The sequence below is a fragment of the Phaethon aethereus genome, assembly GCF_964289735.1.
Source record: "Phaethon aethereus genome assembly, chromosome: 15".
NCBI classification, from domain to species: Eukaryota; Metazoa; Chordata; class Aves; order Phaethontiformes; family Phaethontidae; genus Phaethon; species Phaethon aethereus.
In genome coordinates, this window is record NC_138591.1 from 11047747 (window position 1) to 11069199 (window position 21453).

General features: G+C 34.0%; 1 protein-coding gene across 1 annotated transcript in view; it reads left to right on the plus strand.

Annotated features, from left to right (window-relative positions):
• The window catches only part of SNX29 (sorting nexin 29), a gene marked incomplete at both ends in the record, with an annotated part of 138310 nt that overhangs the window by 80381 nt on the left and 36476 nt on the right, over nt 1-21453 (plus strand). Inside the window, one exon of the mRNA XM_082006780.1 lies at nt 10887-11027. Coding sequence (XP_081862906.1) covers nt 10887-11027 — 141 coding nt within the window. The remainder of the gene's footprint in view (nt 1-10886; nt 11028-21453) is intronic.

Sequence of the window (21453 nt, forward strand, 5' to 3'; positions counted from 1 at the left end):
GTTTCCGAATGCAAATTGGAGCATCCATTGAAACTACTAGCTTGCAGTTTCAAAACAAGTGTGTGACAGTGGTTTTCTCCACAACATATAATTGGGGTGCAAGACATCTTGCTACAGAGCTTATGAATATTGAAAGTTTACATGGGTCTAGAAAATAATTCAGCTAACTAAATTGAAGAAAAATCAATCCAAACACAAAGACCTGACTTCTTTCTCAGGAAATCCCTGGATAGCAGTATTTTGGAAGATAGGTAACTTTTCTGGTTAAATATCACTATACCTTTTGTTCATATTTCAGTGTACTGAATAAAATACCTTTCATAATTCACCAAAAATTTTCTGAACTGTTGAAATCAGTATGCCTTGCAGTAACAGCACAGTGGAAGAAACTTGGAGATCATGGATCATAACTAAGCATGAGTTGCCCTTGTAATGCTACGCTAAGAATGAGTAATTTAGTCCTAAAATGGAAATAATAGATATGATTAGGAAATATCTTTCCTACCACTAGTGTTTATCTTCTATGCATGGCAAGCTCATTCTGATGTTTTCAGAAGCATCTCCTCTCTCTTTACACTTGATCAGCTTTATTTTGCTTCAGGTTTATATCTTGACTACTGTCTTGTCATTCATTAGTGCTGACAGATTACTAATATAATTAATTTTGCACCCAAGTAGAAAGATTAATTAGAAGACCAGTTGACGTCCTTATTATGTGTCAACAAATCGTAAGGATTATTTAGACGTTACCGGATGAAATTAGCTGAGCTGTGACAGGAGCTCAGACTAGATTGTCATAACAGTATCTTCTAGCAAGAACAATAGAACAAGTACAGTTATCCACTTTCAGTCCAAAAGAAGCTTCAGAGGTTTATTCTATTACTAAGTGGTAAACTGATTAGTTGTAAGCATTAAAGGACCTAGTCACATAGGACGAAACTAATATCTTTTGTACAAAGTAACAGTTCAGAAAGCCTAGTCCTTCAGACATGATTTAAGTATTAGGTGGCTTTGTAAAATCAGGGTCATGCTGGCAAAAGACTATTCTCTTATAAACATCTTGTCTTCTCTAGTTGACTAGTTAATTTCTGATGACTGCTAGTTGTGATCTGTTCCATTTGATGCCCATCTTTTTTATGAGTCATTTTTGTGAGTCCTATGTTGGTCAGTCAGCCTACCATTAGAAAATAATCTCATCTAGTATAGTCACAGGGATAAAGACAGAATCCAGATCAGAATAAAAAAAAAATTTTGCATTTACATTTAACCTCTAGATGGTGGTAGTTAGTTGCAGTTTCTTCAGTGCCTGCGAAGCAAGATGATTATTGCAATAATACTATTTTATCATATTTTTCAACTGTAGAGTATCGTGTTATTTTCTGCATACATATGGATTCCACTTTCCTGTGAAGTGTACAGCAAATGCCATTAGTCATGCCTTTTGTTGCTGTAATCACCAATGGCTGACACTTAAGATAATGAAACTGAGATTTAGTGATTCTTAAAGTGATATCAGTGTTTAAATGGCAACATGCAAATCTGCCTTGTTTGCAGAGCAGTAAACATTTTAGATTATATCAAATAAGATTAAAGATAAACACGCTAATCAGACAAGACTTGCTATTTGCATACAAATAGGACATCTCTAAGATTATCATCAATAAACTTTTTTTTCTTACAGCTTTTTTATTCCTTTGACTCTCTTCAGTCTTACTGTTTAATATTGAATGATATCTTTTCTCATAATATTTCTTTTTATATTACTTTAAATGATATTCTGTTTTTCCTCTTCACTTCCTCTCTGAAGGAAGAGCAGTATACCTTCATGTGGCTATTCACAGTACCTAAATAGTCCTGCTTAAACAGAGGGAAGAATTTTCACAGAAACACAACATAAATGACATGGAGGAGAACAGTATCTGATACTTAAGAGTTTTTGAGGGGGAGCTTGCACAGCAAATTCTTTGGGTGAGAGATGAAACAGTGAAAGCACAGTCCAGGATCTGCCTGATGTGACTTGTCGACCTTTAATTTATACGTGAGCCATTATAGCCTTAATGCTTCATCAAAGGTAGACGTCTTAAGAATGGAAGACAATGGATTGACAGTTAAAGTACTTGAAAAGTAGGCAACATACTGCAAAAATTAAACCCCAAGTTGAATTTCATTTCCCTGATATATGAGGAATTGGATTACTTTAGCAGCTGCAGCACTAAGCAGGCAAAAAGGAGAAAGAAAGTGTCTAGTCATATTCCATCTCAGAGCAGCTCAGGGCAAGTAGAGAAGAAAATGGCCTAGAATGATTGGGAGAATTTGAGAGAAAGATACAGCTTTTGGCGTTCTGAAAGAGTGGTTTGAGGATGAATAATCCAAAAAGGTGAGTCTCCCACTTTTTCCATAATGGGACCTGAGGATGTGTCAGAGAAACATAAGAGTAGACAAAGGAGAAAAAATTTTAAATAGCTGGGATGGGGGGAGTATGCAAAGATGAGGTCAGTCCTTTGAGACTTTTATAATAGTTTATTTTTCTAAAGGAAACCATAATGGAACTTAAAACATTGATGTGCTTATAGGAATGCTCATCTGGATAAAAAAAAATACTAGGAAAATAAAGTAGAATTTCAATTTTCAAATTACTTTATACTTACTACAGGAAGAAGAAAATAATTTATATCCAATAAATACCTTGAATAAATAATAGTTATCTTATTTACAAACTGATTGGTGAGATAACTTCCTTCCCCTGGCCAGTGGAAGGTCCCCTGGACCCAAAGTATTATATTTAGAGAAAAAGGCAGCAGTACTGTCATTTTATCTATATTCTCTTCTGCAGAAACTTCTTTCACTTCAGTGGTTGTCATACATTGCAATGACTGGAGCAGTTCAAAATGCATGTTTGTGAAATGGTGTTAATTATTTTTGGATATTGTAAGTAATATTTCACTGTCAAAAGGAGATAATTATTTTATTGAGTGAAATCTTCTGTGCTGATTTGATTTATATTAAAAATAAAAAAGATATTGATTCCATCCAGCAAAAGCATAGGTATGCTGCTTTTGTTCTTTAGTGTCCAGTCACTTTAGTGCTGTCTTGGTGAATAGAAACAGAACTGTGACTACAGAAACACAGTGAACACAATTCTGCATCTGTGTAACTGAGTGGATAGGCCTAAAATGCATGACATTTTTCTGTTTCATAGAACAATATTGGCTGTTTTTAAGATCCATCCTTTGATGTGCATTTTCTCATACATTTGACACTGTATTGTTCATTTTTATGAACTAAATATCAAAAAGCTGAAGATTTAACATAACAAAGTCTATTATAGTATTTGTAGTCCTTGTGCAAGTAGAAATAACGGTCTTACTGAAATAAAAGCTTGTTCGCTTTAATTCCTGTTATGTCTCTGTATGTAGAAAGGCACACAAAAAGCTGCTCATATCACAGCTGAAAAGTTTCATTGTTCTGTTTGTTTTTCATTATGCAGAAATTCTTAAATGGGATCATTTTCAAAGAGGGAACTTAACCATAAGTGCAGTCCTGCAGCTGTGTCAAAATATAACTTGCATTTGTATTCATTTCTCACACTTTGAAGGTAACTTTGTAGAATTCAGCTTGAATTTTTATTCTAAACAGAATCCCATTGTCATGAAGTAAAGTCAAGAAATGTGACTGGTTCTTCCTTTTCTGCTATATACTTCCCCTTTGGATTCATACTTTTTACTTCTATATGTTTTGAATGCAGAAATAATTTTGATAAAAGCTTCCTAAATAGATGGAATACATAACTCTTCTCAGAAAAGCACACTGAAATAGGAATAAAAAGTAGTTCCAATCCCCTGAAAACAATGGATTCTTAAATTGTAAATTTTGATCAAAATGCTTTTAATTTAGTGTTACTGAATAATTAAGATGTACATTAAAATTGAGTTTGTTTTAAGGATTTTTGAAATTTTATTATCGTTATAAATCAATATTTGAGAAACAGAACAAGTAGTAGTTACAGAAGCTCACCCCAGAACATGTCTGCAACTCTGGTTAAAATGAATTAATTTTCTTCTTTCCACAGAAAGACTACTCAGTAATTTTTTCTTATTACATTAGCAATACTCTATGAAAAAACTATCAGTTCTGTTTTATGGAAATATTATGGGTTATAAGATTAATTTAACCAAATGTTAAGATAATAATTACTTGAGAGTTGTTGCAATGAATATTCCAGGCTTCTATAATCACAGAACCACAGAGTCATTAAGGTTGGAAAAGACCTTTGAGATCATCAAGTCCAACCAATGTGTATAACAACTGTAGAGAATCGGTAGATATATTTTATTGACGTTAACAAGTTTTGCTTTATAGTTCAGAGCACTGAAATTGTTCCTTTTCAGTTTCTTCTACCCTTTTTATCATCAAGAGATTTAACGAATATTCTTAAACAGGTGGGGTTTTGGTTGGTTGCTTGGTTGTTTTGTTTTGTTTTGTTTTTTTTTTAATGGGAAACTTGCAGTGGAGGCAGTGAAAACAATAAACTGGGTTAGGTAGTTGAAGAGAACTTCTCATGCAGATGAGATCTTGTCTCCTCTTACTACTTCTAGCTCTCCATCAGTAATTCTGAACTGGACTTTTAGAAGTCCCTGTCCTGTGCTTGATGTTCCCTCTCTGTAGTTGTAGCGGAAGAGGATTTTTTCTATGCTGTTCAATAGATTACTTTTTGTAAGAATAAAGAAGAAATTATCCTTGCTGTTAAGACTGGTAAAAGATAACGTGGATCACAGTAGGATTAAAGTCTTTTAGAAGATAATTTTAGTAGTTTAGAAGATAATTTGGGGACATTACAACTGTTGCAGTTTTGATCTGGTATGAAATTATGATCGTTTTATGATTATATGACACAATATAAATAATAAAATTTATTATTTCAAGGGCAAGAGGTAAAGGAGATACAATATTTTGTTGGTAGATTCTGCCCATAAGAAGGGGAAAAGCTGAAATGCTTGCAATTTGAACTTCATCCATATTGCATCCTTGCATGGTCTTTATTGTCTTTTCTAACCCAGCAGTGTTAGAGCAGGTGTATCAATATAGGTAGTCAGAGGAGCAGTCTGTGCTATGTAATTTTTTTATTTGTTCCAAGTTTACTTTGTCATGTCTGGGGGGAAAAAAAAAAGGCAAAGTTAACATCTTCCTCCCTGTACAACCTCTTCTCCCACCCCCACCCTCCAATGTTCAAATTGCCAGTCTTAGAAGATGCATAAAATCTATTTAAGAACTGTAATTCATTCATTGGTTTATCCTGCTGAGTGCTAGTAATATGCTTCTTAAGATATATATGTTCTGTCAGCATGAGCAGGTTTCATTATTAATCTTCTCATCCTTTTTTATCTTGATCTGTTCTATCTAAGCAGATATTCCTCAATCTGAAACAAGTATTCTCATCTTACAGAAACATTTTACAGCTTCTTCACCAAGAACAAAACTCTAGCAAAAAATTAAAGCATCTCTACTAGTTCACATCACCTTTCCTTTTTCTTGCTGTGCTGAGTACTAAAGTGTAAACGTAAAACTATGGACCAATGGTACTCCAGAATTATTTGAAATGTTATTTAAAAGCAAATGTAAAGAAAACTTTCACCAGTCAAGCTTACCTGAGTTAACATTGAAAAATAATGGTGCCAATTTGCATGATATGTTTTTCTGTTCATGCTATTTGGGTTGTCTCTACCAAACCAGTTGCTAATTTTTCTATTCATTGTCACTTGCTTGGGCACTGATTTGAAAGGTGTATGTAACAGACAAGAGGATCTCCAGAAAACCCTTTTTTTTTTATTAACGAGGCAAAGGAAGTTAGAAATACAGTAATACAGTAGAAACATGGTAATGCAGAAAAAATAGTTTTCCTCTCACCCCTTCTCCCTCTCCCCCAATAATGCTTAGTTAGGAAGCAAATGTCACAGTAGCTTCCTTAGTGCAGATCAGTCTCTTTTGCATTCCGTATACTGCCCATCATCTTTTTTTATGCTTGTTAGAAAAACTATGACCTTGTCCAGCATAGGACTGATTCTTTACAAACTTTTGCAGTATTTGTTATCTCCTTTGAAGCGTTCTGCTGAAATGTTCTGAGTTCTTTTGCATCTTGTGCCATTTAATTTTATATGTGGCTTAGTAGAGTTACAATGCTTACCTTCTATTAGCATTATTCTCTCCCTTTCTGACATTTTTCTTGCCTCTGGAATGGGACATGGACTCACAGGGACATTAACTTCAGCAGGTTTGTATTTGTGGAGCTCTCATCCACAGAGTTCTCTGGCTAGAATTCATTTTTATTATGTATTCAGATCATCCTACCAGAAAATGTGAGCCATATTTGTAGGGAAAATTTAGAAGTAACTTGGTTTGGGGAAGTTCCTTCCTGATACTTAATCTGGTATTTCTATAACTACGAATGTTGTTGCAACAGAAGGAAGTTCTCTGATATCCCATTCAGTATCTTTTTCAACCTACAGTGCTTGAGGGAGACAAAAAGCGAATCCTAAATATACCAATGTATATTTTGCATCCAGAAAGAAGAGTGCCCACTTTAGACTTCTGCAGACCTGAAGAACAATTGTTGATTATAGGCATTTAATCTGTGTAGGTACACTGGAACTGGAGCAAGTTGGAATTTTGGCCTTTGTCCTTCCTCCTCCTCAGGCTTTTTTACATAAGTAGTGATGAACTGTGTCAATAGTTACTAGTCTGTTACCAGGATTTGTTAACAGCATTTTTGACTCAGAACTGCTTAAAGATTCCTTAACCTGTTAAAGAAACTTTTGGCTCATAAAACAGTACCGTGGGAGTAGGGTTTATTAATTTCAGTATACAATTGTTAAACTAGTGCTTTCAAAATCGCTTCTCAGAAGTTTTTTGGAATTTCAGTAATAGTAAGTTAGCAGGTAGTTGGCTGAAAAACAAAACATTAAATTACTACTGTTTTTGCTATTTCTTTTCAAATTTTTGACTTCAAACATGTGTGTGATGAGAAAATAACAAGCTAATTCATTATATACTTTTTAAGTGAAATTTTTCTTTCAGCTGCTGTAAATCATAGCTACAAAAAGGTTACCAATCCATCTTTACACAGGAGACCCAATTGGAAAGTGCTGCTAAAGTACAAGCAAAAGCTACTCAATTAATTTTCTTATATACAAGAGATATTAAAGTAAAATCTTTTGTCTACCATCAAATGAGCATTCTAGTGGTGATTTTGATTTAGTCTATAAATTTTCATTACCTTGAAAATTACTTAATTAGGTTAGGAAGTGGATGATTTCAGGAAAACAGGGGCATTTGGAAGGAAATGTAGTGGTTTGGAATTGATTTTTAAATTGATCAGAGAATGAGCCTAAAAGTAGTCCTTTCAACTTTCTATAACATGATCTTAAAATACTGTTCCGTAATTTTATGTCATACATGTCCTGGTTTTCTTCACAGAAGCTAGTGTGAGACTGTGCTTTGGATTTGGGATGAGAAACTGTTGATAATGTGCTGATGTTTTGGGTTGTTGCTGAGCAGTCAAGGACAGTCCAGCTTCTCGTGCTGGCCTGCTAGCAAGGAGGCTGGGGGTGCATGGGGAGCTGGGAGGGGACACAGCCGGGACAGCTGACCCAGACTGGCCAAAGAGATATTCCCTACCATCCGACGTCATGCCCAGTACATAAACTGGAGTTGGCCGGGGGGCGGAAATTGCTGCTCGGGGACGGGCTGTCGATCGCCGGGTGGTGAGCAATTGCTGTATTGGGCCTCACTTGTTCTTGTACGTTCCTTTGTTGGTATTATCATTGTTGTTTCCTTCTCTCTTTCTGTCCTATTAAACTGTGTTTATCTCAACCCACAAGGGTTTTTTTTCCTAATTCTCTCCCCCGTCCCACTGCGGGGTGGGGAGTGAGTGAGTGGCTGTGTGGTGCTTAGTTGCCAGCTGGGGCTAAACCACGACAATACGTTAAGGTATTTTCAGTAGTAGAGAGTATTGTTGCTCTCGGGTACAGCATGATGATTTGGGACAAACACACAGAAGCGTATTTGGCAGGTACAAATTTCATTGTTTTCCTATTAAAAGACCACAAATGAAATTATGGAAAAAGTGAAGATGGTGGGAATAATCCTAATGACTTTTAAGGCAATTTTAAACCATGCATCTCAAGTTGCTTGATTTGGTATTATTTCAAAATTTTGTCTACAAAGATAATTGTTCCCTGTTATTCCTCTGCTTAAGTTGTATGATCTGTATTTGATTGAAATGAGGATAACTATATGCCTTGTATGACTAGACTAGAATAAGTTTATCCAAGCAGTTTTATATTTAAGATTTACTTTGATTTTGCAACTGAATTTGTATTAAGTGTCTTGAAATACCTTGGCTTGTGAATAGTATTCCCTGTTGAGATAATAAAGCTTTAAGTGTGTACTACATCATGAACTTTAATATGCCTTTCATACTCTATTATATGGTTGTCAATAAGTTCAGTATGGCACAGGGCTCCAAATGTTGCATTTTCATTTCTTAGTGTCTAAAAGAAATCAATAACTATGTACATAGAAGAACAGGAAGAAATTCTTCAACAGTTTTATCTAAGAAATTAATCTATCTTTTTGCAGCCCTCAATTTCAATTACAGTGTACTGGTTTCCTTAATTAGTTAACTATGCGTTATAGTTTAACAGGTAATATTGAACTGCATAATTCATTAAATCACATGTGCAAAGATAACTGCTTAGTTAAATTAGGATTTCCATATTAAATAACTTGCTTATAAATAATTTAAGCTTTTTTGTTGTCCTTCCACCCCACTCCTACCCCCCACCTCCACTGGGAAGCTGAAACATGAATCTTGGGGATGTATACAAAATTTCAAACAATATGCTTGCTGAATCAAGAATAGGCAGGGAGAGAGGTTAGGGCTGGGTGAATAAAGAGTATTTAATATATTTTTTTTACCGAATTAAATGAAATTTATTGAAATTATGCAAAATACTTTCATTTTATATTTCCTTTAATTTTCCTTCAGAGGTATACTGAATTGTTAAAACAGATGGTCCTGTAGGTGTTTAATTATCTTTATCCTGGCTTTATTTTAAAAATGAAAAAGAAATCTGAATACTTCTTTCAGACTTCTTACAGTGATTCCATCAGTATGCTATCTGAATTCTTTTTAACAAAACTAGTTGAAATTTTCTTTACATATGCATTTGTACTTCATGCAATACTCTGAATCTCTTGTATTCTTAGATATTCTAATTTTGTAATTCTAGTATTCATTTTTTGTCATCATTATGAAGTACAATAGTAACCAAAAAATATACTTGTTATTCAATAGAATCCAATATTATGAATACATGAGTATTTTCTACAGTGAAGTATTATAATTTGGCAGAAATTGCATGGTATCTGCATGGTATATTGTATTTTATTGCAAGACAGAAGCCTTCTGTAAATTTGAGAAACTAGGTATCTGTAGTTATGATATATAGGTAAGATATATAGATACAGATATATATGTATATACATAGATAAGAGGAATTCTTGAAGACTAAACCAAAGGAAGGCTGCATCAGCTGCTTTTGTGGGAGAAGATATTCACTTGACATCACTGGATCTCTGAAATACCATGAGTCCTTAATAGAATTTTGTTTTTTTCTAAGGACTCGGCAAATCTAGAGGAGAAGGGCCATGTTAACAATTCAGCCATCAGGAAAAGCTACAATTCAGTGTTGGAATCAGCCACATCAAAATTCAGATTTCATTTTTTCCTAGTATTCACAAAAACACAGTTGTTACTGACCACTCTTCATGTGATGATTGTTGGTGTTGCTTTTTTATATAATCAGTCTCCTGATACTTGCCTTAAAACTTAGTACTGTTTTTTGTTGAAGAAGCAAGGCAGTGCAGTGTCATCTGTACTATTCCAGCTTAATTTCTAATGCAAAATACTGAGATTATTACACACGCATGACAATGAATGAGCTACAGACTCTACAAGGAGCAGCTAAGGAAAAGGCCACTCTGGATTTGAGTTTTGATGCTTGGTTTGTAGTTTCTGACTTGTGCTATTTCAGTATTCTTTTAAACTGTGGGTTCATTTCCGTAGAGGAAAGATTATTCCCTAGTAATGAATGAAATCTCAGCTTTGTGTAAGTATATTTCACTTCTGCATGAAATTTTCCTAGAGAACATGAATATTTAGCATGTAATTGGTAATATGCTCATGAAATAATTGAGTAGCAAACAAAATCAGAATCACAAAAACTACAGCTGTGTTAAATTATGCTTAGTGTTCTATACAAGCAGAAAGAATGAACTGTGTTTATTTTCCAAACAATAAAATTTCTAGTTTAGTTTTCAATGTAATTTTTTTTTACAAAGTAAATTAAGTTTCATACTTTGGATAAATTATGTTTTGCAATTCTGATGGTACTAAGCTAATTTACAAAGGTGAAAAACTGAGTTAAGTACATAGAAATCAATTTTATACTGGTATTAAATTATTTTTTTCCTTTGGTTACTGGCTAGCAGAATATGCTGGAAACCATGTGGTATATTGTGCTACCATGGTTGCCCCAGAGTCATGGTAAAATGAACAAGCTATGTTTGTCTTGATTAATATAATGAAAAGAGGGAAAAAGAGAAGGAGAGGGAAGAAGGAGAGTAAGATTAATGTACAACAGAAATGTCAGATGTACAGATGTACATCTGACAGATGTATCTATGGATAAGTGATCCTGGAACTTCTGGTACCATTGCATCACAAATGTGAGTTAAGTGTTAAGCCGTGAAGCTTTAAAGAATAAAGGAGATCTATTAGTTCAATGGTTTGTCTTTAAATTATTTCCTTCCATGTCTGTATTTTGCAGGTTTATATTAGAATAAAGGATGATGAATGGAATGTTTATCGAAGATATGCAGAATTCAGAAGCTTGCATCATAAATTACAAAATAAATACCAGCAAGTGAGAACTTTTAACTTTCCACCAAAAAAGGCCATTGGAAACAAGGTACTTAAAAGAACTCATAATATCAGTAAGAGTTGAGGAGAAAACTTTTCCTATCCATACACACAAAAAAAGAGGCAACTATCATAAATATTTTTTACACCTGCTAGACAGTACCTGCTATTTTTATACAGACTTTGCCCTCATCAGCTGCAGATTCACTGATAATGTAGTTAATGCATTGATTTTCCCACTCGCTGAAAATAAAACTTTTTATTAAATGAAATATTGATGACATAAACAGTAGACAAATGCACAGAACCCCAAAAACTGTACTGGACAGCTGTATACATAAAATGTAATCTCTACTCCATTCTTTTCAATAAATGCCAGCAATTAACACTGGCCAGTAATTCATTAAGTAGTTCTGTAAATTTAAAAAAGTATCAGTCTAAATTCCTTAAATTTTCTGTGCTGTTCACCAATTGTTGTAAATTTTGAACCAGCTTTTTAAAGGCATTTAGGTGCTTAATTCCCATAATCTGTGTCTTTGTGTCTTAGCGCTCCCATTTTAAAATGGGTATTTCTGCGTTTTCGTATCATATAGGGATTTTTAAAAAAATACAGTAAATAATGTAGTGTGTGTGTAACAAATATGTAGTATCATGTAGTTTAATCCTTAATCACCAAACTTTAATATGTTCAAGAGTTTAAATACATATTGCAATATACATCACAAATCCAGTAAGGATTGAGAAGTAATCAAAGTAATTTTTCTTTACAGTGTAAGAATGACCTGAAAAATTTATTTAACTATCACAAATAAAATATTTGAGAATTAAATCATACTTGTGACTAAAAACATCTAAGCACTGGGTGCTTAAATGAGCATTCCTAATGTTAATCAATCTTGTTGGCTTTTATATGGGGATTTTCTCCTTTGTGTTTTGGTTTTTTTTTTTTGCCTTAGTATCACTGAGTTCTTGTATCAAATATCTAAAAAGTACCAACCACAGAGATCAGTGTAGTCTTCAATAGAAAGCTGACATAATGACTAAAATACTCATAGATCTTCCTGAGATTTTATTTGGCCTAATACCACATTAATACATGTGTCACTAAAATACCAGAATCATGCTAATTATATCTGTTGCATCTTTGTCTATGATGTCTATTTTGTCTATGAAAAATCATAATTGCTAGTTGGCATGAAGTAATCTTTTTTTTTTTTAAATTTTATAATATTTATAAATTCCTTAACCACATTTGGATGTCAGTGAGTGTGGATTGTGAATGTTTAAAGATAGTAACTCTGACAAACTTCAAATGATTTCCCAAGTGTTCCTTAAAAATGAGTAGGTAAGCTTGGCACATTTGATATGAAATCAGTAGTAATGCACATAGTCTGGAATAAATGGTGGTGATATAAATATATATGGAATTTATCAATAAAATCTGTAGGTCTGTTTGCTTGGCATAAAGTCCAGAGTTAATGTAGTTGTTCATTGCCTACAAACCTAGTAAATGAAAGTACTTACGATAGCTTTTCTGCTTTTTTTTCATATCTTAGAGACCATGCATTTCTCATTTCATTTTTAGTGGATAGTTTTGTAATAGGTACAATGTGTTTTCTTTGTTACATAACTAGTTCTCCTTTTTTTAAGTGATGGGGTATAGGCCACTTCAATAAATTACAAAAGCCTTCTTTTAAGCTTTTTTTGATAGTCTTTCATCCTTAATTACTTTAAATACTAATTGAATTGCAACTTCAGTTGCACAATTGATGCATACAAAATTATCAGTTGAGTGACTCATTAAAAAATTTGCATTGCTTATTCTTTCAGTGTTTTAGCTTTGGGACAAAATTCTACCTTAATCATACATAAACCCACAATCACTTTCTATCACATTACCTCTCGGAAAAAGTATCTTTTCTTTACAATGAGAAATAGATGCCATCTATTGCACTCCTGAATGACTTTTATGATGAAAAATAGGCCAGTTGTATAATTGGAATTGAGTAGTGATTATACTTCTGCCTACCTGCTGTAGATAGATTGTAAGTCGCAAAGTGACGCTTTCACATCAGCTTTGCAAGAGCTTACCTCAGTTTTTCACACAAGAGCTTATTTCCACAGCACATTGTGTAGGCAAATTTTTGTCCTTTTAGTGGTGCTATTTTCTGTACCATGTCATAGTGCATGATTTTGTGCAGTATGGTGGGTCATGCTTCAGGAACAATTACCCTATAGATCAGCAGAAGTAGTAGCCCCCTTGGAACACATTGCACTGTGTGACTGACTGAGATGGGTTAACGGCCTTGAGATGGCCCTCCTTTTCATGACAAAGCAAGTTGAAGTAATTGGAGGGTTTAAAAATTCAGTGTAAAATTAATGAATTCCTGTGGGAATGTCTGTCTTGGAGTTCTGTAGAACTTTCACTTTAGGACGAGGGATTTGTGCAGCATGTTACACATGCAAATGTGTCGTAATAAGCATTAGAAGAGATATTGTCAATGCTACTTTTTTCAATACTGCTTTTTTAACTTTAGTGGCTATCAAAGCATGTTCCCTTTTAGCTATGCTGTTAGATTTCAATAGAAATTTTTTCTCTCTGATATCAGTTGTATTGTTTTTAATAGAATTACAACTGTTCTACCATCTCTAGATTAATCGACACAATCTTAAATCAGTGCCTAAAGAGCAGTTTCAGTAACTAAGTTCTGCTACCAAAGTTTCTCTTCCGTTTATGTCAATTTGCATTTTCATATCCTTTGCAAATCCTCAGTGGCATTAGATGCCCAAATAACGTATTGGTAAAACACAGTTCTCCATCTGTAAATGGCTAAAAATGACTATATTACAGCTTTTGGAAAATGGTGTTGTGTGCATTCATATCCTTCAGGTCTATACCTGAATTATGTTATTCATTGCGTATCTTCAATACACTATGTTTGGTACTGAGAGGCTGATGAACGTGATGTGCTTATTCTAAATGTTAGTGGCATTGAAAGAGGGGTTTGCTCTAATTGATACCTCCCTTGATACCAGCGCTAAATTTGGTGTTAAATGTCTCAGATTGTGGGAACCTCCAAGACCACAAGAGGACACCATGTTTTACAGAATGACCTAGAACCACTACTGCAGAGTCACAAAATACTACCCAGTATTTTGCTGTGCAAAATACTGTAGCTCTGAGGATGGAACTTGACTAGAAGAGAGTAATGTAGAAAAAACTATGGAGAAACTATTAATTTTCAAGCATAATTTTCCTGGTTACTGCAATAGAAATCAGGGAGATCAGGTTCAAATGCAAAGGTGTAGAGTTTGACACAGGGAAAATGCAAAAAGAAAGCAGAATTTCAGCTGAATGAGTATTTTTAAAAGTGTGAAAATCAAGTATTTATTATTGCATATATATTGTCATTAAGTAGCAGTGAAATCTGAAAATAACTATTTTAAAATGCTAGATTAAGAATCTAATATTAATTCTAATTACTATCTTTTTATTGTATTTTTGCCTTTCACTTTTTTTGCCTTAAATTGGGACAGTTTATCTTAACAGTTCATGTTCATGAATTAAACTGTATTTTTAACACTTGAACCATTTGTTTTTGTAATTTTACAACATGTAAAATTGTATGTATCAGCCTGGTTTGTGGTTTGTTAAGTATTTTATATGTACGTGTATATACAAAGACTTGTAATTTCAAACTATGATTTCCTTGCATGAAATAGATTTTTGCCTTTTAGCTAGCCTTCAGGTACTTTGTATCTTTTGAATTCATACTTCCATTATCACAGTTTAAGTCTTTGTGACTACTGCCTTCCTGTCAGGTTTCTAACGTCCAAAGGATTGGTTTGGTTCAGTGAGTTAGGTGAAGCTCATGAAGGGAAGCTTCATAGATACAAAGATAGACTAGATAAAAGGAATAAGGAAGAAATTTTTCACAGTGTGGGGGGTGAAACACTGGCACAGGTTGCCCAGAGAGGTGGTGGATGCCCCATCCCTGGAAACATTCAAGGTCAGGTTGGACAGGGCTCTGAGCAACCTGCTCAAGTTGAAGATGTCCCTGCTCATTGCAGGAGGGTTGGAATAGATGACCTTTAAACGTCCCTTCCAACCCAAATTATTCTATGATTCTATGAAATACAGCTTAATTTTTTTCATTTAAGATGAGACCTTACATTTAGACCTTACATTAGTGTCTCACTTCTTGAAATGTTGCTTTCAGGCTAATGGTTAAGTAATAATACATGAATATTTACTGGACCTATTATTCTAAATTTTTTAATATTGCAATGTCATTAAAATCTCAGTTGCTACTTCTGCATTGGGCAGGTTATAAACTTATCCACTTAAAGAATGGATTTTAGTAACCGAGTAAATATCTAATTAAGTATCCTCTAGCAAGGGTATTGTCCCAATAGAGGACATACCAAATTAGAAATGGTTCTTTGTTTCCACTGAAGATGTGAATTCAGTGATTGTCTAAGTGTGTAGAAATTGGATAAGGTACCTTTCCACTGCCTGCTGACTTGACTGCATGATATCTTTTGCTTTCCTTTAAAACATTGGATACTCCATATGGAAAGAATACACAGCACTTTTCTGAGATTGGAAGAGAGTGACTTTGCCATGACTCCTTAACTGCATAGGAGGAACAATACAGAAATCTAAAATAAGTTTTCTGTCTAGGAGAAAATGTTGAGAGCAACATCATTCATTATTTTTAGCCCATGCAACTGAAATCTGTAAACTGTTTCTTTAGCCATAGCTTATTTCATGCCCAAGTGTTAGTTCAATAAAGTAAATGTGTTCCTCTCACCTATCAGTGACTAAGCTAAATAGTAGATTATTTTGTGTATGTGGTTATTTTAAAAGTTTGTAAATATTATGTGTATGTTTCTTAAAAGATTTCTATTTGTATGCACATGTATACACATATAACAACATCAAAGACAACATTTAGGATATATATGAAGTTGGCTTCTGTAATGGAAGAGGATCTCTGCTTCCCCTCTTTCATTTGCTGTGGCATGAAGTGATCATACATCTGCAAGTATCTAAGATCCAGTTCTGGTGTTTAAGATTTCTTGTTAACTTTTGTGAAAGCATTTTTCTGTGGGAAAGAGGGTGGTAGCTGCTACTGGGTTGAGCTGGGGAGAGAGATGAATGATTTGATGAGATAGCAGTTTGGGAGCCCACTTATTTTGCTAGTATTTTTCAGAGAGCATGATGCAACATAATTTTCTTTTAATGTTACTGACATATTCAATAGAGCTATTTCTGCTGCCTCAAGAAAAGATCTGTGTGTTTGCCATCATCAGCCACATTTACAACACAGAATATGAGTTCAAAATTCAGCATTTATTGTACTATGCTCACTACAGTACGCAGTATATTACATAGTTTGTATACATACATTAACAGAGTATGTATTTTGCTATCATGATCCAGTGAAACTGGGAAATACTGTTGACTCACAGATGAGCATTCAGGCCTGACAGAAACAAGGAATGAAACTTCCTGCATCTTTCAGATCTGGAAAAGTGCCTGCATTCATACTTTTTTGAACTTCACTCCTATTCCAATAAATATCCTAGACCATTACATTAGTAAAAACACTACCAGTAATTCTAGACTGACGTGGAAAATCATGTTCATGCTGTAAAGGAATTAATTCATATGTCCAATCTATATATTATTGCCATGATAGCAAATGTGCTTGTAATATTTAATGTACTGGCAGTGTTTGAAATAGATATTTTAAAACAGAAAGTGTAACAATTCCTGTTTAACTGTTACATAGACAATAACAGAAGGAATAGGGAATGCTTGAAAGAGGATGATTCAGAAAGAATCTTAGTCAAGGAAGTAATTTCATTTTAGGCTTGGGTGTTCTTGTGTCCTGATTCAGTAAAGCGCTTCAGGACATCCTAAAATTTAAGTATGTGTTTGACTTGGATTGAAATCAGAAGTACAGATATATATGCTTTTGTACTTTATAGGGTTTAGTAGCTCATAGAAACTGTCCTTCATCTGATTAGTCTGTCAAAGTCATACTGTCACAGTGAGCTGTGACTTAAAGAAGAAAGCAAAACTTCTAGCTAATGCCTTTGGGGCAGTGGGCTAAGTAATATTTCTTATTACTAAGCTTTGATATCCAATGTCTTCAAGTAGAATTAATAGAAAATTATGACTCTCTGATGTTTCAGAATTGGAATACATTTATTAAAGGAGAAAAGCTTTGAAAATATAAATCCCTAAGTTATGTATTAAAAATTTGAAGTTAAGGATTGCTTTCATTAATGCTTACTTAGTATGATTTTTGGATGATGTAATATAGATGCTTAAATTCTATATTTTTCTTGATTTTCGAAGTGAGTAGATTTTAATTTTCAACCTTCTTAGTGCATTTAACTAGGATATTGAGTTATTTTTCTCATACTATTTTGCCTTGTGGGTTTTAGGAAAAACTGTACTTAATATAAATTTGGCAGACATGTTTCTGCTCTAGTATGGTTAAAAAGAAGAGAAAGGGATGCATTTGTATTGTGTTCAAATGGGGAAAGAAACTCAAATTCAAATTATATGTATAGCCCTATGTGTTAATTCTATAACACTATTTTAAATGGCATTCTAAAGCCATAAAAGAGACTTTGTTCTCCAAGTTCACCATGTTATTTCATAACTGGAAAGTTTAATTCTCAAAAGTAGTATGATCTTTAAATAGCCATTAAGATTAAATTAATACTATCTAGTTTTCAAATAGGTAACTTAATTGAAGTACCATACAGATAGAGATAAAAATAATTTCACACTTGGCATAATTATTAAGATTTCTAGTCACAGCACAGCTCTTTTCTGGCACTGTTACCTGCACACTAAGTGGGACTACAGAATGTTTCAGATTTTGAATCCAGATCCTCTGGGTTTTCTACTGGAAAAGACTGCAGTTGATGTTTTATGTATACACACTTAGAAAAGAGCATTCAGTTCTTCATTTCCATTTTTTGTCATATCACTATCTAAGAGAAGAGAAATAAGTCAGTAGGAAATGGTTGGCTTTAATATGACAAATATTTTATAGCAAACACTTCATCTTCAACTTCTGTCGTATGAAATGTCTGGGTTACCTGAAACTCAGCATAAAGCTAGCTCAGTGCAGAGTAGTATATTTCATTTTCGGTGAATTAATTTAAAAAGTTAAACAGTTTGCCAACTCGTACTTCGCCATCTCTTTCAGAATGTCTCACTGAATTAATGTGTTCATTTGGTGCTCAAGTGTAACATTTAATGAAAATAGTGAATTGAGTCTTTTTATTTTCAAGTTACAAAAATTTGCTATTAATTGCTGTTGAAGTTTAGAAAGAAGGAACACAGACTGTTTAGGGTCTACAAAACAAAATTTGCCTGTCAAGAGGTGTTTTTATTATTGCTGTCTTGTAATCCTATAGCTAAGAGAAGCAACTTATTCTAACAAATTATTAAAGACAGAGCCCATAGAAAGAGTTCAGATGGTGTTGCTTTACATCATGGCATTATGAGGGGAAAAAAGAAAGTAATGTAGTTTACATGCTGCTTGGACAACTGCTAGATAAAAGTATTGCAATTTTATAATAACTCATGCATCAAATATGTATCCTAGTAGCCTCCTGGTATCAAATGAAAATATAAAATAATTTTCTAAATTTATTTCTTACTGTGATAGTGATGCAGGGGCAGTTGATTACAGAAATAAAATTAAAACCTCCTTTCTCTGAATTTGAAATTTTACCCACATTTTTCTGTCTTTCTGTACCTATCAATATGCTTGATTTTACACTACCTCTGCAATGTATTATTTCATAAATATCAGCAAATTCTAATCTTACTTGCTGTACAGCTTTTTGAATGATTGCTAGCACTAAACATATTCAGTGTAAATTTTTTTTAAAAGTGGAGAAAATTAAATATTGAATACTTGAGATTGTGTGAAATGCTGGAGATACTTCCTGCATGAAAGACCTGTTTTTCCTTATTGTACCATAGAAAATACCTTCTCATGTAGGCACTGTAAATAACAGGCACTTTATATCAATACTCTTCATTCAATTTTTGTTTTTGAAAACAAAATTATCCTATCAGAATTTATCTAAAGAAAATTTCTATTAAAGGAGCTTCTAGTCTTTTGGGTGGGAGTAAAGTTCAAAAAACATCTTGTATCCCAGTACTGTTTGGCAGTTGGGATGGTAAACTGCTGTATGAATGAATTTTTCTGATTTTTTTTTTTTTTTTAAATCATACTTTTACTTGCTAGAGTTAAAACATTTCAGATAAATGTATTTGGATACTGTTATCCCACAGGTGTAGACAGTAGCCAGAAGCTGGCAGCCTTCTTGCAGATCTCATTTAGACGTTGCTGGTTATCAGCAGACTAAGCAAGACTGCTGTAATCTTAGCCAGATTTATCAGGGGAGAGGTTAGCTGAGAGTGGTATCTGGGCCGTTGTGTGGCTCCCTGTAGCCATCCTTTTGGCCATTCTATGGCAGTCTGTAACCATCCATATTCTCTTAGTATCTCCTCTCCTGGCTTGCTGGAACCATCCAACAAGAGAAGTGGCCTAAATTCTGCTTGAAGGTTTTTAATGGGAAGCGAAAGTGTTTACTGAAATGTGGTAGAGAAAGAGTTGCTACTGAACTTTGTGGGGAATTTTGAAAGTAATTTCTTTCACTTGCTGAGAGGGTAGAAGAGAAATTGTAGTTCTTCATTAATCTGTTTGTGGGTTTGGCTCTCTGCTGTGACTTTTAATTTTTAAAATTATTTTATTTTTAAGGGAAGGCATCACTTTAAGCTTGTATATATAAGCTTGTACACTGTAAGCACTGCATGTACCATGTTTCTGCAGGGTTTTGGTGCTGGTTTTTTGTTGCTGTTTTAAATTTAGAGTGTGTCTTTATTGGTCTTCAGCGCATTTTCAAACCTGATAAAAGAAAGAAATTAATAAAGAAAACTGCAGTGTTGGGGGGAAGCACTGAACTGAGACACATTTTAACTAGTATTGTTGATAGTTATTACTGTAATATAAGCTAGTGAAAAAATGGATCTCAATTTCATGAGCTGTTGTCGTAGTTTCCAAAATCTCCCAAATAAAAATAGAGTAGACTGATAATACTTGGTCTGAGGAGAAAACAGAAATAGAATTTCCCCATTCAATAGCTGAGCAAAAGGTAAGCCTTAGAGGCCTGCTATAGGCTGAAGTTTTCTATTGATGCTTTTTAATGAACAGTTGATTCCTGACCAGTTGGCAAATTGACACATGGTTGGCTTTTACGTTTTTAAATAACAAAGTAGTTAGATGACACTGTATTTTGTTAGCAGAACATTACCAATTGAGTTCTTTTTCTAACAGAGGCATTAAACACAACACTAAAAAGAGATCAGTGTTATTTTTTGTTCTTTCTGTTGATGTATTTATTGATTTTTAACACTTTTTCTGAAAAAGGGTTTTGAGAAAGTTTAGCCTTTTGGATGGATGATATTGCTAGCTTGAAAATGCCAGATATCTTAAGAAACGTACTTGGTTCCAGAATGCTGTAAATGCCTGAGCCAGTTTAGAGAGGTACAAGACATAGATTGACTGAGATTTATTACATGGGGGAATAATTTGTCAAAATGGGATTGTCTATGGTTTTGATAGGGCCTGAGCACGACACGCTTTTATGTATCTGTTAACATGCTTGTGCTCTGGACTTGCTTAGAAGATGCTGTACAGAAACATTGTATTCTAAGAAAGCACGGACAAAACTTTAGTATGACGGTAAACCTTAGGAGCTATAATGCTGTGATACATAAGCTACCCTCTTACTCAAAATAAAAGGTAAGGCTTTTTAAAAAAATTAACATTTGAATAAAAACCATGTTTGTGAGGCATAGACTGACCTTGCAGCTCTTCTGGTGACCTGAGAAAGCTGGCATAGCTTCCAAGCAAGTATTTCCTTGCTGGACAGGTAGGCTGTGCTGAGCAGCTCTGCATAGTATTGCAGGAGATGCCTCAAGTCTCAAAAAATTATGAATGCTAATGAAAATGTTGCAGTTTTCCACATGAATCTGTGCTAGATGGACGGCATTGACAGGACTACAGCTCACCCTTAGCACGTCTGCTACTGGATAGTTTGCAGCAATGCCTTTTCAAATGAGTTTATCTAAAAGCATTACTTACTTTCTGGTATCATTGAAATGAACCCATAGTTGGAAATGCATCAGCTATTTTAGTAGAGGAACACAGAGTAATAATTACAATTACATAGTAAATCTCTGTTTAAAGAAAGATAAATTTCTTTTCAAAACTGACAGTATTCAAGTCGTGTTATTGTGACCTTTGCAAAGGTGTCAATTAGCCTCTAAAAATTAATACTTGTTATCTAACTATTTTTTAATCACAAAACAGTGAGAATGACTCAGCAGTTGAATGTTTAATTAGCTCTCATTTCAGCTTCTCGTTACC